A 14,923-nucleotide genomic window follows, 5' to 3' on the forward strand; every position below is an offset into this window, starting at 1 on the left:
CTAGATGCATTCGGAGCAACGCGTTTCTGACAGCCCATTCATTTCAATGGGTTGCCAAACAAGTGGGAACGTGCCAAAAAGGAAGGCAGACATGACTTTTAAAATCACGCTGCACCAAACCGCACGGTTCTGCTTTATCATGCTTTATGGTGGGCGCAAAACGCACGCACGTTTGCCAGATGCACTTGGGAGCGACGCGTTTCTTACAGCCCATTCATTTCCATGGGCTGCCAAACGAGTGGAAAATGTGTGAAAAAAGCAAGGCAGACATGACTTAAAATCATTCTGCACCAGACTACATGGTAAGGCGCAGTGTTAATTTTGGCAGCAAATTTCAATTTAGTTTTGGTTTTAGTCTTTTGACTAAAATGCCATTTTAGTTCTAGTCGTATTTTAGTCATCTCAGTTGTTTTAGTCGTATGTTAGTCGACTAAAATAGTATTCAGTCGGCTAAAATGTTTTAGTCGATGAAATTAACACTGGTAAGGCGTTACCATGCATTATGGTGGACACAAAACACACGTGTGCATTTGCGGCGCCATTAACAATAAAAGAGGACAGTGCTTTCCCGTGAGGTGTGGGAAACGGAAATGCGCACTGACCGGCTGCAAGGTCCATAAAGACATGGAGGAGCGAGTTTGGGGGTGGACGAACTTGACTGGCCTGCACAAAGTCCTGACCTCAACTCGATGGAACACCTTTGGGATGAATTGGAGCGGAGGCTGCGAGCCAGGCCTTCTCATCCAACATCAGTGCCTGACCTCACAAATGTGCTTCTGGAAGAATGGTCAGACATTGCCATAGACACCCTCCTAAACCTTGTGGACGGCCTTCCCAGAAGAGATGAAGCTGTTATAGCTGCATAGGGTGGGGCCAACTCAATATTGAACCCTACGGACTAAGACTGGGATGCCATTAAAGTTCATGTGTGTGTAAAGGCAGGCGTCCCAATACTTTTGGTAATATAGTGTATGTCCCTGCTTCCTAACCTGTGGCCCTTGGGTGCTTACTGTGTGGCCCTCAGCAGCCAGGAGTCACTGTTTTCTATGCCTAGATGTTTATTTATAGACAGTGAAGGAAATGATTTACTAAACTTTATGCTTTATGAGTATTTTAATTGTATTGCCTTCCTCGGGATCAATGGTGGGCAGAGAGTTTTGTTTCTGGAGGTTTTTATATTATTTGGTGGAACTCAATGGACTTGACTTCCTCTATTATTATGTAAACCGGGGACTGGCAGCTGAATGATTTGCCTCATTTTTTTTTCACTTTCTTATTTTTTTCTGTGACTTTTTATAAAGGATCGTGCTGAGGGAAATACCGGTATATCATTTGTTTACCGGGCTTTAAACTTGAGCGCAACTTGAAAAAAAGACTGTAATGGGACTAATCTCTAGCAGTCTTTAGTAACGTGTCCCCTGTCTCTGACAGTCTTCTGAGGCATGTCCCCAGTCTCCAATCATTCATGTATCATGTCTGCAGTCTCTGACCATCTCTTGTATTATGACTGCAGTCTCTGACCATTTCTTGTATCATGTCTGCAGTCTCTGACCGTCTCTTGTATCATGTCTGCAGTCTCTGACCGTCTCTTGTATCATGTCTGCAGTCTCTGACCATCTCTTGTATCATGTCTGCAGTCTCTGACCATCTCTTGTATCATGTCTGCAGTCTCTGACCATCTCTTGTATCATGTCTGCAGTCTCTGACCATCTCTTGTATCATGTCTGCAGTCTCTGACCATCTCTTGTATCATGTCTGCAGTCTCTGACCGTCTCTTGTATCATGTCTGCAGTCTCTGACCATCTCCTGTATCATGTCTGCAGTCTCTGACCATCTCCTGTATCATGTCTGCAGTCTCTGACCGTCTCCTGTATCATGTCTGCAGTCTCTGACCATCTCTTGTATCATGTCTGCAGTCTCTGACCATCTCTTGTATCATGTCTGCAGTCTCTGACCGTCTCTTGTATCATGTCTGCAGTCTCTGACCGTCTCCTGTATCATGTCTGCAGTCTCTGACCGTCTCCTGTATCATGTCTGCAGTCTCTGACCGTCTCCTGTATCATGTCTGCAGTCTCTGACCGTCTCCTGTATCATGTCTGCAGTCTCTGACCGTCTCCTGTATCATGTCTGCAGTCTCTGACCGTCTCCTGTATCATGTCTGCAGTCTCTGACCGTCTCCTGTATCATGTCTGCAGTCTCTGACCATCTCTTGTATCATGTCTGCAGTCTCTGACCATCTCTTGTATCATGTCTGCAGTCTCTGACCATCTCTTGTATCATGTCTGCAGTCTCTGACCATCTCTTGTATCATGTCTGCAGTCTCTGACCATCTCTTGTATCATGTCTGCAGTCTCTGACCGTCTCTTGTATCATGTCTGCAGTCTCTGACCGTCTCCTGTATCATGTCTGCAGTCTCTGACCGTCTCTTGTATCATGTCTGCAGTCTCTGACCGTCTCCTGTATCATGTCTGCAGTCTCTGATCATCTCTTGTATCATGTCTGCAGTCTCTGATCATCTCTTGTATCATGTCTGCAGTCTCTGACCATCTCTTGTATCATGTCTGCAGTCTCTGACCATCTCTTGTATCATGTCTGCAGTCTCTGACCGTCTCCTGTATCATGTCTGCAGTCTCTGACCATCTCCTGTACCATGTCTGCAGTCTCTGATCATCTCTTGTATCATGTCTGCAGTCTCTGACCATCTCCTGTATCATGTCTGCAGTCTCTGATCATCTCTTGTATCATGTCTGCAGTCTCTGACCATCTCCTGTATCATGTCTGCAGTCTCTGACAGCTTAGTGAAGCATTCCAAATCCTGTTTTACTATGTGCAGCCCTTTGGTGATGTTAGGGTTCACACTTGAGGCCCCCTATATCGGGTACGTTGACCCCCTCTGGCCTATGACATCTGTCCTTTCGTGGCCGACACACTACAAAGATTTTCTCACCATCAAACAAGCAGCAAATGTCACAACTCCTCGTTGGTTCTTCCAGGGGGAGATCGATGCAGCAGAAGAATGTACTAAGAAATCTCTTCACCTCCAACCAACAGCATGGCCAGTGTGACTCCTCCCTCCTCCCTCCTCCACCAATCACCTTCATTTCATTCTTTAGAAGCCAGAATACACCAATATACACTAGAATATAGTCTCACGTTCAGTTTTACAAGAGTGACTGCGTATATTCCCGCGCGGTGAGCACGCCTTCCTCCGACAGAAGAACCTCACAGAAAATCATGGTAAAACTGACACACAATGCTCGTAAACAGGGCTTGCGATGCGTCTGACAAACTGTGCGACACGGAGCTCAGGGGATTAATACGAGCGGAGAACGCACTGACCGCAGACAGGAAATAAATCGAGGCGATCAATAAAAAAAAACCATTTCAATGTCTTCAGCTTTCTAAAACACAAAATATCCAAACTACAGCCTGAGTGCAAAGACAGAATGCAAAAAAAAAAAAAAAAAATCCATCCTCACACACAGGGGCGAGAAGGGAGAGAGGAGAGCTGCATCCTATCGCTATCAGATTATTAACCACCTCAATACCGGGCACTTATACCCCCCCTTCCTGCCCAGGCCATTTTTCAGCTTTCAGCGCTGTCACACTTTAATTGACATTTGCGCGGTCGCGCTACATTGTAACCATGTGGAATTTTTTTATCATTTTATTCACACAAATAGAGCTTTCTTTTGGTGGTATTTAATCCCTACTGGGTTTTTTATTTTTTCCTAAAAAAACAAACAAACAAACAAACAAAAAAGTATTTTAGTTTCTGTCAGTAAATTTTGTAAATAAGTAATTTTTCTCCTTCACTGATGTGCGCTGATGAGGCAGCACTGATGGGCACTGATAGGCTGAACTGGTGGGCATTGATGAGGCGGCACTTATGGGCACTGATTAGGTGGCAAGAATATGCCGCACTTATGGGCACTGATATGTGCCACTGATGAGCACTGATAGGCAGCACTGGTGGGTGGCACTGATGGCTGGCATTGACGAGCAGCAGTAATGAGCATTGATGGGCACCAGTGATGGGCATTGATGGGCAGCACTGACTGGCATCACTGGTGGCCACTGATTGCTTGTACTTGTGGGAACAGATTGGTGCCAATTGTGGGCACTGATTGCTGGCAGTGGCACTGCTGGCACTTAATTGTAATCAGTGACCTGATTACATCCCTAGCTGTCCTCTGTGAGGAGATGCCGCTGATCGGCTCTCCTCTCCTCACACTCTGTCAGTGTGAGGCGAGGAGAGCTGATCACCGGCATCTCCTTGTTTACATGTGACCGGCTGTGATTGGACACAGCCGGTCACATGATTAAAGAGCCGCGGCTCTTTAAAAAGATGGGGGATGCCCCGTGTCCTAACAACACGGCGCAGCCGCGATCCCTGCGCTGCGCGAGAACGGTCGTTCTGTAGAGCCGTCATATGACGTTCACCCAAAAACGAGAGCCGCGCCGCCCAGCCGTCATTTAATGGGAGGGGGCGGGGAGAGGTTAGTTCTGCTGTCATATTTGTTTTGGTTGTTGAAATCTCAAAAAAAAAAGAAAAAAAAAAAAAGAAATACATCAACCAAAAGAAATCACGAGATCAGACAACTTCCCCATTTTGGGTAATGTTATGAGCACTGGGCCCCCCCCCCTCCCCCCTAATCTACATGCAGGGCGCCGAACGCATGGATTTTAGTGTTTGTTTGTTTTTTGAAGCACATGATTAGAGCCGGAGACTCGAGAATAGTGGATATAAAAAGTCTACACACCCCTGTGAAAATCTCAGGTTTCTGTGATATAAAAATGGGATAAAGAGAAATCATTTCAGAACTTTTTCCACCTTTAATGTGACTTATAAAAATGTACAACAAACTGAAATCTTTTAGGTGGAGGGAAGTAAAAATAAAAAAAAAATAAAAATAATACGGTTGCATAAGTGCGCACAACCTTAACCGCTTGCCGACCAGCCGCCGTCATTGGATGGCTCTGCTGCACAAACCGCCGTAGGTGTACGTCGGTCTTTGTTTAGAGGATAGCGGGTGCGCATGCGCAACCACACCGCCGCGTGAGCGTGCCCGCGGGTCCGGCGGACAGAGGCAGAACCGGGAAGTGCCTATTTAAACAAGGCGATTTCCCGTTCTGCCAGATGACATGTCAGAGATCTTCTCTTCCCAGTGATCGGGAACAGCGATCTGTGTCCTGTCCCCTGGTAGCCCATCCCCCCCCACCCCTACAATTAGAACACACTGAGGGAACACACTTAACCCCTTCCCCGCCAGTGTCATTTTTACATTGATCAGTGCTTTTTTTTTTCCCTTAGCACTGATCAATGTAATAACGTCACTGGTCCCCAAAAAGTGTCATTTGGGGTCAAATTTGTCCACCGCAATGTCGTGGTCCCGCTGAAAGTCGCAGATTGCCGCCATTACCAGTAAAAACAATAAAAAATAAATAAAATCCATAAATCTATCCCGTAGTTTGTAGACGCGATAACTTTGGTGCAAACCAATCAATATACGCTTATTGCAATTTTTTTTTTTTTTACCAAAAATATGTAGAAGAAGAATAAATATTGGCCAAAACTGATGAATACATTTGTTTTTTTTATATATATTTTTTTTGGATATTTATTATAGCAGAAAGTAAAAAAAAAAAAAAAAGTTTTTTTTTTCTTTTAAAAATTCTTGATCATTTTTTTGTTTGTAGCGCAAAAAATAAAAACCGCAGATGTGATCAAATACCACTAAAAGAAATCTCTATTTGTGGGAAAAAAAAAAGACGTCAATTTTGGTTGTGCACAGCGTCGCACGACCGCTCAATTGTCAGTTAAAGCAACGCAGTGCCGTATCGCAAAAAAATGCTCTGGTCAGGAAGGGGGCAAATTCTTCCGGGGCTGAAGTGGTTAAACTAATACTTTGTTGAAGCACCTGTTGATTTTATTACAGCGCTCGGTCTTTTTAGGTACGAGTCTATCAGCCTGGCACATCTTGACTTGGCAATATTTGCCCGCTCTTCATTGCAAAAACACCCCAAATCTGTCAGATTGCGAAGGGCATCTCCTGTGCACAGCCCTCTTCAGATCACCCCACAGATTTTCAATGGGATTCAGGTCTGGGCTCTGGCTGGGCCATTCCAAAGCTTTAATCTTCTGGTGAAGCCATTCCTTTGTTGATTTGGATGTATTGCTTTGGGTCGTTGCCATGCTGAAAGGTGAAGTTCCTCTTCAGCTTTCTAGCAGAAGCCTGAAGGTTTTGTGCCAATATTGACTGGTATTTGGAACTGTTCATAATTCCCTCTACCTTGAATAAGGCCCCTGTTCCTGCTGAAGAAAAACAGCCCCAAAGCATGATGCTGCCACCACCATGCTTCACAGTGGGTATGGTGTTCTTTTGGTGATGTGCAGTGTTGTTTTTGCGCCAAACATATCTTTTGGAATTATGGCCAAAAAGTCCAACCTTGGTTTCATCAGACCGTAACACATTTTCCCACATGCTTTTGGGAGACTTCAGATGTGTTTTTGCAAAATGTACCCGGGCTTGGAAGTTTTTCTTCATAAGAAAAGGTTTCCGTCTTGCCACTCCACCCCATAGCCCAGACATATGAAGAATACGGGAGATTGTTGTCACCACACAGCCAGTACTTGCCAGATATTCCCGCAGCTCCTGTAATGTTGCTGTAGGCCTCTTGGCAGCCTCCCTGACCAGTTTTCTTCTCGTCTTTTCATCAATTTTGGAGGGACGTCCAGTTCTTGGTGATGTCCCTGTTGTGCCATATTTTCTCCACTTGATGATGACTGTCGTCACTGTGCTCCATGGTATATCTAATGCCTTGGAAATTCTTTTGTACCCTTCTCCTGACTGATACCTTTTAACAATGAGATCCCTCTAAAGCTTTGGAAGCTCTCTGAGGACCATGGCTTTTGCTGTAGGATGTGACTAAGAAAATGTCAGGAAAGACCTACTACAACAGCTGAACTTTATTTGGAGTTAATTAGAGGCACTTTAAATGATGGTAGGTGTGTACTGACTCCTATTTAACATGAGTTTGAATGTGATTCCTTAATTCTGAACACACAGCTACATCCCCAGTTATAAGAGGGTGTGCACACTTATGCAACCATATTATTTTATTTTTTTATTTTTACTCCCTCTCCCTAAGGCTGCTTTCACACTGGGGCGGTAGGGGGCGTCGGCGGTAAAACAGCGCTATTTTTAGTGCTGCTTTACCGCGGTATTCGGCCGCTAGCGGTACGTTTTAACCCCCGCTGGCGGCCGAAAAAGTGTTAAAACCGCTCGTATAGCGCGGCGAATACACCGTGAAGGAGCGGTGAATACACCGCTCCTTCACCGCTCCAAAGATGCGGCTTGCAGGAGTTTTTTTCTTCTCCTGTCAGCGTGCCGCTTCAGTGTGAAAGCCCTCGGGGCTTTCACACTGAACAAACAGCAGCGGCTGTTTTGGGTCGGTTTGCAGGCGGTATTTTTAGCGCAATAACGCCTGCAAACCGCCCCAGTGTGAAAGGGCTCTAAAAGATTTTAGTTTGTTTTTCAGTTGAGTTGTACAGTTTATAAGTCTCATTAAAGGTGGGAAAAGTTCTGAAATGATTTATCTTTATCTAATTTTTTACATCACAGAAACCCGACATTTTAACAGGGGTGTGTAGACTTTTTATATCCACTGTGTGTAATATTATATATATATATATACACACACACACACACACAAAAACACACAGTATATATATATATATTTTAATATTATAAAAAAAAAATCTATCAATAACTGAATCATATTTATATTTATAATACAGGAAAATAACAAAATAATTGTTTATATATATATATATATATATATATATATATATATATATATATATATATAAAAATAATAATTATACACATTTCAAAAAAAAAATTATATATATATATATATATATATATTTAAAAAAAAACTTGCATCTTTTCTTTTTATTTACATACACAACGCTTTTTGCCTTTTTTCTCCCATAAATTAAATCAGATTATTTTTTTTTTATTGTGATGAGAATATGCTGGGATTTGTAGTCCCACAGCAGTGAGAGCAACACTTGGGTGATTTATAGAGAGCAGTGGGAGAAATGTTATTACATAGTTATATCCTATAGATATACTGTACTTTTATAGTTTTTGGTGGCAAAATTATTATTATTATTATACATGATTTATAAAGTGCAACAGTTTACGCAGCGCTTTATTTTTTTTCTTCTTCCTCTAAAAATATAAAAAATTATTTTCTATCAGAAACAATAATATATACACGCATGCTGCACACTGTGTGTGTGTGTGTATATATATATATATATATATATATATATATATATATATATATATATATATATATATATCACACAGTGTGCAGTATGCGTGTATATATTATATATATTTATTACAGGAAAATAAAAAAACTAATTTTATATATATATATATATATATATATATATATATATATATATATATATATATATATATACACACACATACACACACACCACACATACACAGTGTGCAGTATATATATATATATATATATATATATATATATATATATATATATATATATATATATAAACATTTTTTTCTTCCTCTACTAATATAAAAAAAAAAAATTCTATCAAAAACGAAATTATATTTATAATACAGAAATATATATATATATATCAAAAAATAATTATACACATTTAAAAATATATATATATAAAAAATAAAACCACATAACCCTTTTTGCCTTTTTCTCCCAGAGATTAAATCAGATTTTTGTGAGTTCTGGTGATGAGGATATGCTGGGATTTGTAGTCCCACAGCAGTCATGGGAGATTTATTTATGACCAGTATGGGAAATGTCATTACATCCTAGAGGAATATGAAATAATAAAATTACATAAAATATAAAATTATATTCTTTGATGGGAAATCTTTTTGTATATTATTGGAGGAATATATATATATATCTCTATGACACACACATGTATATTGCAGATAACACATTGATGCAGTGTACACATGACACCCCCCTCCCCCCATAATTAAATGAAAGCCCCTCATTGGTGGAAATACCCCCAAGCCCCCCATGTATTACGTCATAGCCCCTCCCCCTCGCTCTTACCCAGATAATGAGGCTCTCGCACAGCTCGTTCTCCTTGCCGGCCATCTCTCCCCCGGTCACCGGTTCCCTTTCCCTCTGATCCGGCTGGCCTCACCTGGGAACGGGGAAGGAAGGAGGAGGAGCTCGCAGGGACAGGCTGCCGTTGGACGCCTCTTTTCTCCCTCCGGCGTAAGTCTCCGGAGCCTGAATGGGAGCTACGCCGCCGGAGCAGCGTAAGTCCCCTCTGTGAATAGTACCCTGACACACGCCCCCTCTATTGCCCCGCGCTCTAGCCACTCCTACAACGGATGACAGGTGGATGCCACGCCCCCAAGCCTGCAGCAGGTGACTGTACGAGCCTCAGAGCCAATCGGCCGGCGCAAAACGCGGAGCGAGCCAATCCGCTTTGAGCGAGGGGGCGCTCCTTTGCTCGGGATTGGCGTGGGAGGCGGCTGTAGGCGGGGCAGGATTTGAGTGACGGCTTGTTTCGGTCACGTGTGACCAAGTCTGTGAGGAGAATGTGGAGAGGGAGAACGTGTCTTGTTGCCCATAGCAACCCCTCTGTTAGTTTTCATTCAGAATAATGACTGGTTGCTATGGACAACTGGAAATGTTTTGTCAGCACACTTTTCATACAGAGCCCCTTCCTACATGGTAAAAAGTACATATTCACCAACATTTAACCACTTCAGCCCCGGAAGGATTTTCCCCCCTTAATGACCAGGCCATTTTTGTGCGCTACGGCACTGCGTCGCTTTAACTGACAGTTGCGCGGTCGTGTGACGCTGTACACAAACAAAATTGACATCCTTTTTTTCCCCCCACAAATAGAGATTTCTTTTGGTGGTATTTGATCGCCTCTGCGGTTTTTATTTTTTGCGCCGAAAATAAAAAAAAACAAAAAAAAACAACATTTTTTACTTTCTGCTATAAAAAATAACCAAAAAATGTACAAAAAAACAATTTATTCCTCAGTTTAGGCCGATATGTATACTTCTACATATTTTTGGTAAAAAAAAATCACAATAAGCGTATATTGATTGGTTTTTGCAAAAAATGTATCGCGTCTACAATCTATGGGATAGTTGTGATCAGCGATTTTTAGCAGGACTGCGACATTGCGGTGGACAAATCGGACACCTAACTGACATTTTTGACACTTTTTTGGGAACCAGTGACACCGATACAGTGATCAGTGCTAGAAATATGCACTGTCACTGTACTAAAGACACTGGCAGGGAAGGGGTTACACATCAGGGGCGATCAAAGGGTTAAATGCGTTCCCTCAGTGTGTGGGGCGGGGGATGGGCTCACTGGGGAAACACACAGATCCGTCCTGCATAGCAGAAAGACCAGATCTGTGTGATCTCCCCTGACAGAATGGAGATTTGTCAGAATGCTCCTCTCCTGGTCATGGCCCCCAATGTCACAACGCTCCTCTCCTGGTCATGGCCCCCATTGTCACAACGCTCCTCTCCTGGTCATGGCCCCCAATGTCACAACACTCCTCTCCTGGTCATGGCCCCCAATGTCACAACGCTCCTCTCCTGGTCATGGCCCCCATTGTCACAACGCTCCTCTCCTGGTCATGGCCCCCATTGTCACAACGCTCCTCTCCTGGTCATGGCCCCCAATGTCACAACGCTCCTCTCCTGGTCATGGCCCCCATTGTCACAACGCTCCTCTCCTGGTCATGGCCCCCATTGTCACAACGCTCCTCTCCTGGTCATGGCCCCCATTGTCACAACGCTCCTCTCCTGGTCATGGCCCCCAATGTCACAACGCTCCTCTCCTAGTCATGGCCCCCAAAGTCACAACACTCCTCTCCTGGTCATGGCCCCCAATGTCACAACGCTCCTCTCCTGGTCATGGCCCCCATTGTCACAACGCTCCTCTCCTGGTCATGGCCTCCATTGTCACAACGCTCCTCTCCTGGTCATTACCCCCAATGTCACAACGCTCCTCTCCTGGTCATGGCCTCCATTGTCACAACGCTCCTCTCCTGGTCATTGCCCACATTGTCACAACGCTCCTCTCCTGGTCATGGCCCCCAATGTCACAATGCTCCTCTCCTGGTCATGGCCCCCAATGTCACAACGCTCCTCTCCTGGTCATGGCCCCCAATGTCACAACGCTCCTCTCCTGGTCATGGCCCCCATTGTCACAACGCTCCTCTCCTGGTCATTACCCCCAATGTCACAACGCTCCTCTCCTGGTCATGGCCTCCATTGTCACAACGCTCCTCTCCTGGTCATTGCCCACATTGTCACAACGCTCCTCTCCTGGTCATGGCCCCCAATGTCACAATGCTCCTCTCCTGGTCATGGCCCCCAATGTCACAACGCTCCTCTCCTGGTCATGGCCCCCAATGTCACAACGCTTCTCTCCTGGTCATGGCCCCCAATGTCACAACGCTCCTCTCCTGGTCATGGCCCCCATTGTCACAACGCTCCTCTCCTGGTCATGGCCCCCAATGTCACAACGCTCCTCTCCTGGTCATGGCCCCCATTGTCACAACGCTCCTCTCCTGGTCATGGCCCCCAATGTCACAACGCTCCTCTCCTGGTCATGGCCCCCATTGTCACAATGCTCCTCTCCTAGTCATGGCCCCCAATGTCACAACGCTCCTCTCCTGGTCATGGCCCCCATTGTCACAACGCTCCTCTCCTGGTCATGGCCCCCAATGTCACAACGCTCCTCTCCTGGTCATGGCCCACATTGTCACAACACTCCTCTCCTGGTCATGGCCCACATTGTCACAACACTCCTCTCCTGGTCTTCACCGTGCCCGTTTGGTGAGAATACTACTCCGGTACTTGCTTCAGTTACTCCCTGTGGTCCCTGGTAATAAGGTGGTTGGTCCCTTAGTGGCGACAGCTTCCCCTCTACCTCCAACCACAACAGGTTCTCCGGCCGGCAGAACCGTCACTTCTGGTTGGACTGCAAGCCGCAATCCCAACCCTACACTGCTCTCTTACTTCTGGATAGGCCCTCAGACAGCCTAGCAGCCAGACGCGCCCGGGATAGGCCAAATCTATCCCGGTGGCACAGAACACAGATCACCTGACTCCACCCGAATATATAGCATCTCCCACAAGGCCAAGGAAGTCAAGAAAATCCCTGCCCATTGGCTGAGCTACCCCATATACCCATAACCTGACCTTGGGTTGCCCTTCTCGTATCTAGTACCACCAAGTACCCGGCCACCTAGTGGTAAAAGAGAAAAGTGCAATAAGGCCAAACTTAGGGAGAAATCAATTGATCTCTATCAATCAACCAGGACGACAACCAGGACGACTACTCCTGTCAAGTAAATTTGTGAGGAGCAGCCTTGCCTAAACCCCAGGGAGCTACATCAGCTTTGTGTGACAAGTCGCTGTTCTTTTATATCGATTTATTCATTCTGCAACCGATTCATAGAAGCAAATCACCTTAAGACCCCATTGACATCATGATGTGCATTTTAAGGGTCTTACCCTTTGCGACTTTATATGAAAAGCATGCATCTACTTGTCTTCTTATGGAAGTGTGCAAGCAGGGACACTTATCTCCAGTCGGCAGTGTGTTCCCCCTCTTGTTCCCCTTTTATCAGTAGCGTTTGATCGGCCTCAGCAGCAGGGTTTTGACCATAGCCAAGGATCTCCGTGGCTGACTTTCACCAGGCTGTGACGTCACTTTCGGGCACCGGACACAGTCCGAGCGGCCGTTGGACACTGGCCCCTACAGTTCTCGTGGCTACAGTTGCGCCCCCCCCTCCACCGGACCCCTGGCCCTATGGTTCTGGTTGGGCCCCTTCCCAGAGGCGCTCCTGCATTCTCTGCTCCATGGCTCTGTGTCCTCTCCCCTGAGCCCCTGTGACATCCATGTGGCTCCAGCCTCCAGGTATTGTCAGCTTCTCATCCAAGTCTTCCATAGACTGCTGTAAACCTTGGGGATTACCTTCACTTTTTATAAAATAAAGAGCCTCAGCTTCATACCTGAGGAGTTTGTTGATTATTGTTAGTCAGCGCTGTCTTTTTTCCTGATTTATTGTCATCTCATTGGTCTATGAGTTTTGGACAGCAGCGGCCACAGCTCCATTTATTTTTTTTGGTTGTTTGCTTGGAATTTTTTCTATGCGCCTGGACATTTGTTTTTTTTAGTTTTCAATACTTTTGGCAATATAGCGTGGATGAGCGAGTTTGGGGTGGAGGAACTTGACTGGCCTGTCCTGACCTCAACCTGATAGAACACCTTTGGGATGAATTAGAGTGGAGACTGCGAGCCAGGCCTTCTACATCAGTGCCTGACCTCACAAATGCACTTCTGGAAGGATGGTCAAACATTCCCATAGACACACTCCTAAACCTTGTGGACGGCCTTCCCAGAAGAGTTGAAGCTGTTATAGCTGCAAAGAGCGGAGCCAACTCAATATGGAACCCTACAGACCAATGCCGCGAACACACGACCGTTTTTTCCGTCGGAATAAACTCCGAAGGTTTCTCCGACGGAACTCCGTTCAAGCAGTCTTGCCTACACACGGTCAACCCAAAGTCCGATCGTCCAGAACGCGGTGACGTACAACACTTACGACGGGACTAGAAAAAGGAAGTTCAGTAGCCAATAGCTTCCGTCTCGTACTTGCTTCACAGCATGCGTCGTTTTTGGTCTGTCAGAACAGCATACAGACGATCGGTTTTCCCGATAGGAATTGGTTCCATAGGAAATATTTAGAAAATGTTCTATTTCTAGGTTCGTCAGAATTTTCTTAAAAAAAAGTCCGGTGAGGCCCACACACGATCGGAATAGACGATGAAAAGCTTCCGTCGGACTTTTTCTGTCGGACATTCCGCTCGTGTGTACGTGGCTTTAGACTGGGATGCCATTAAAGTTCATGTGCTTGGAAAGGCTGGTGTCACAATACTTTTATAGTGTATATAGACAAAAAAAAAAAAAAAATTAACCCTAAACCTTTGTAGTTTTTAATTTAGGCCAGATTGACACTCATGAATTGAGGACAGCGCACGTTTTGCTGCGCATGACCACAACACATGGTAACACGCAAACTGCATTGTTCAGTATGTATGGTGTGGTCATAATCAATACTTGCCGATACACATTAAATAAATATGCAAATGATGCTACTTTTTTTTGCATCCCGAACACTTCCAAATGTGCAGCATCGCCCCTCTGTGAAAGAACATATTGAACGAGCTGAGGTTAGAAGCTGATTGGTTACCCTGCACAGCTGCACCTGGTTTTGCACCCTCCAGCTTTAGTAAATCAAACCCATAGGGGTTGATTTACTAAAGGCAAAAGGACTGTGCACTTTGCTCCAGAGCTTAGTAAATGAGCAGAAGCTCTGCTGACATCCATCATCCAATCATGTTTAAGAAAAAAATTTTTTTTTTAAATTTCCTTCCACATGATTGGGTACTCTTTTACTCATTTACTAAGCTCTAGAGCAACTGCACTTGCAGAGGGCAACTACACTTTGCAAAGTGCACAGTCTTTTTGCCTTTAGTAAATCAACCCCATAGTGTCCTTTTCAAGCCAATTTGATATCATCTATTGTCACGTATTATCTACCAATAACGAGGTATTGCGGTTTACATATTGACCTGCCCTGTGACATCCCATGATTCTTTTTTAGGCAGCTCTCCAAGGAGTAGTGGGCGAAGGTCAGCTCTTCGATCGAGTAGGGACTGAATGTGCAAGGAGAAATGCCAAAAGTAGAAAGTACGAAGTCCAGATTTATTTTTATTCAGATTCTTATAGCAAAAAAAAAAAAAATCCAAAATGATTCGGGGGGGTTTTATGGGTCTCCCTTCAT

The 14,923-nt window shown here is 44.7% G+C and overlaps 1 protein-coding gene across 1 annotated transcript in view; it reads right to left on the bottom strand.

Annotated features, from left to right (window-relative positions):
- HOOK1 (hook microtubule tethering protein 1) overlaps positions 1–9,399 on the bottom strand; it is a 116,786-nt gene extending 107,387 nt beyond the window's left edge. The window contains exon 1 of the mRNA XM_073593855.1: positions 9,133–9,399. Coding sequence (XP_073449956.1) covers positions 9,133–9,177 — 45 coding nt within the window. The 5' untranslated portion in view covers positions 9,178–9,399. The remainder of the gene's footprint in view (positions 1–9,132) is intronic.
- Between the last annotated feature and the right edge of the window lie 5,524 nt (positions 9,400–14,923).

The sequence above is a fragment of the Aquarana catesbeiana genome, linkage group LG07 (genome assembly GCF_042186555.1).
Source record: "Aquarana catesbeiana isolate 2022-GZ linkage group LG07, ASM4218655v1, whole genome shotgun sequence".
NCBI lineage: Eukaryota > Metazoa > Chordata > Amphibia > Anura > Ranidae > Aquarana > Aquarana catesbeiana.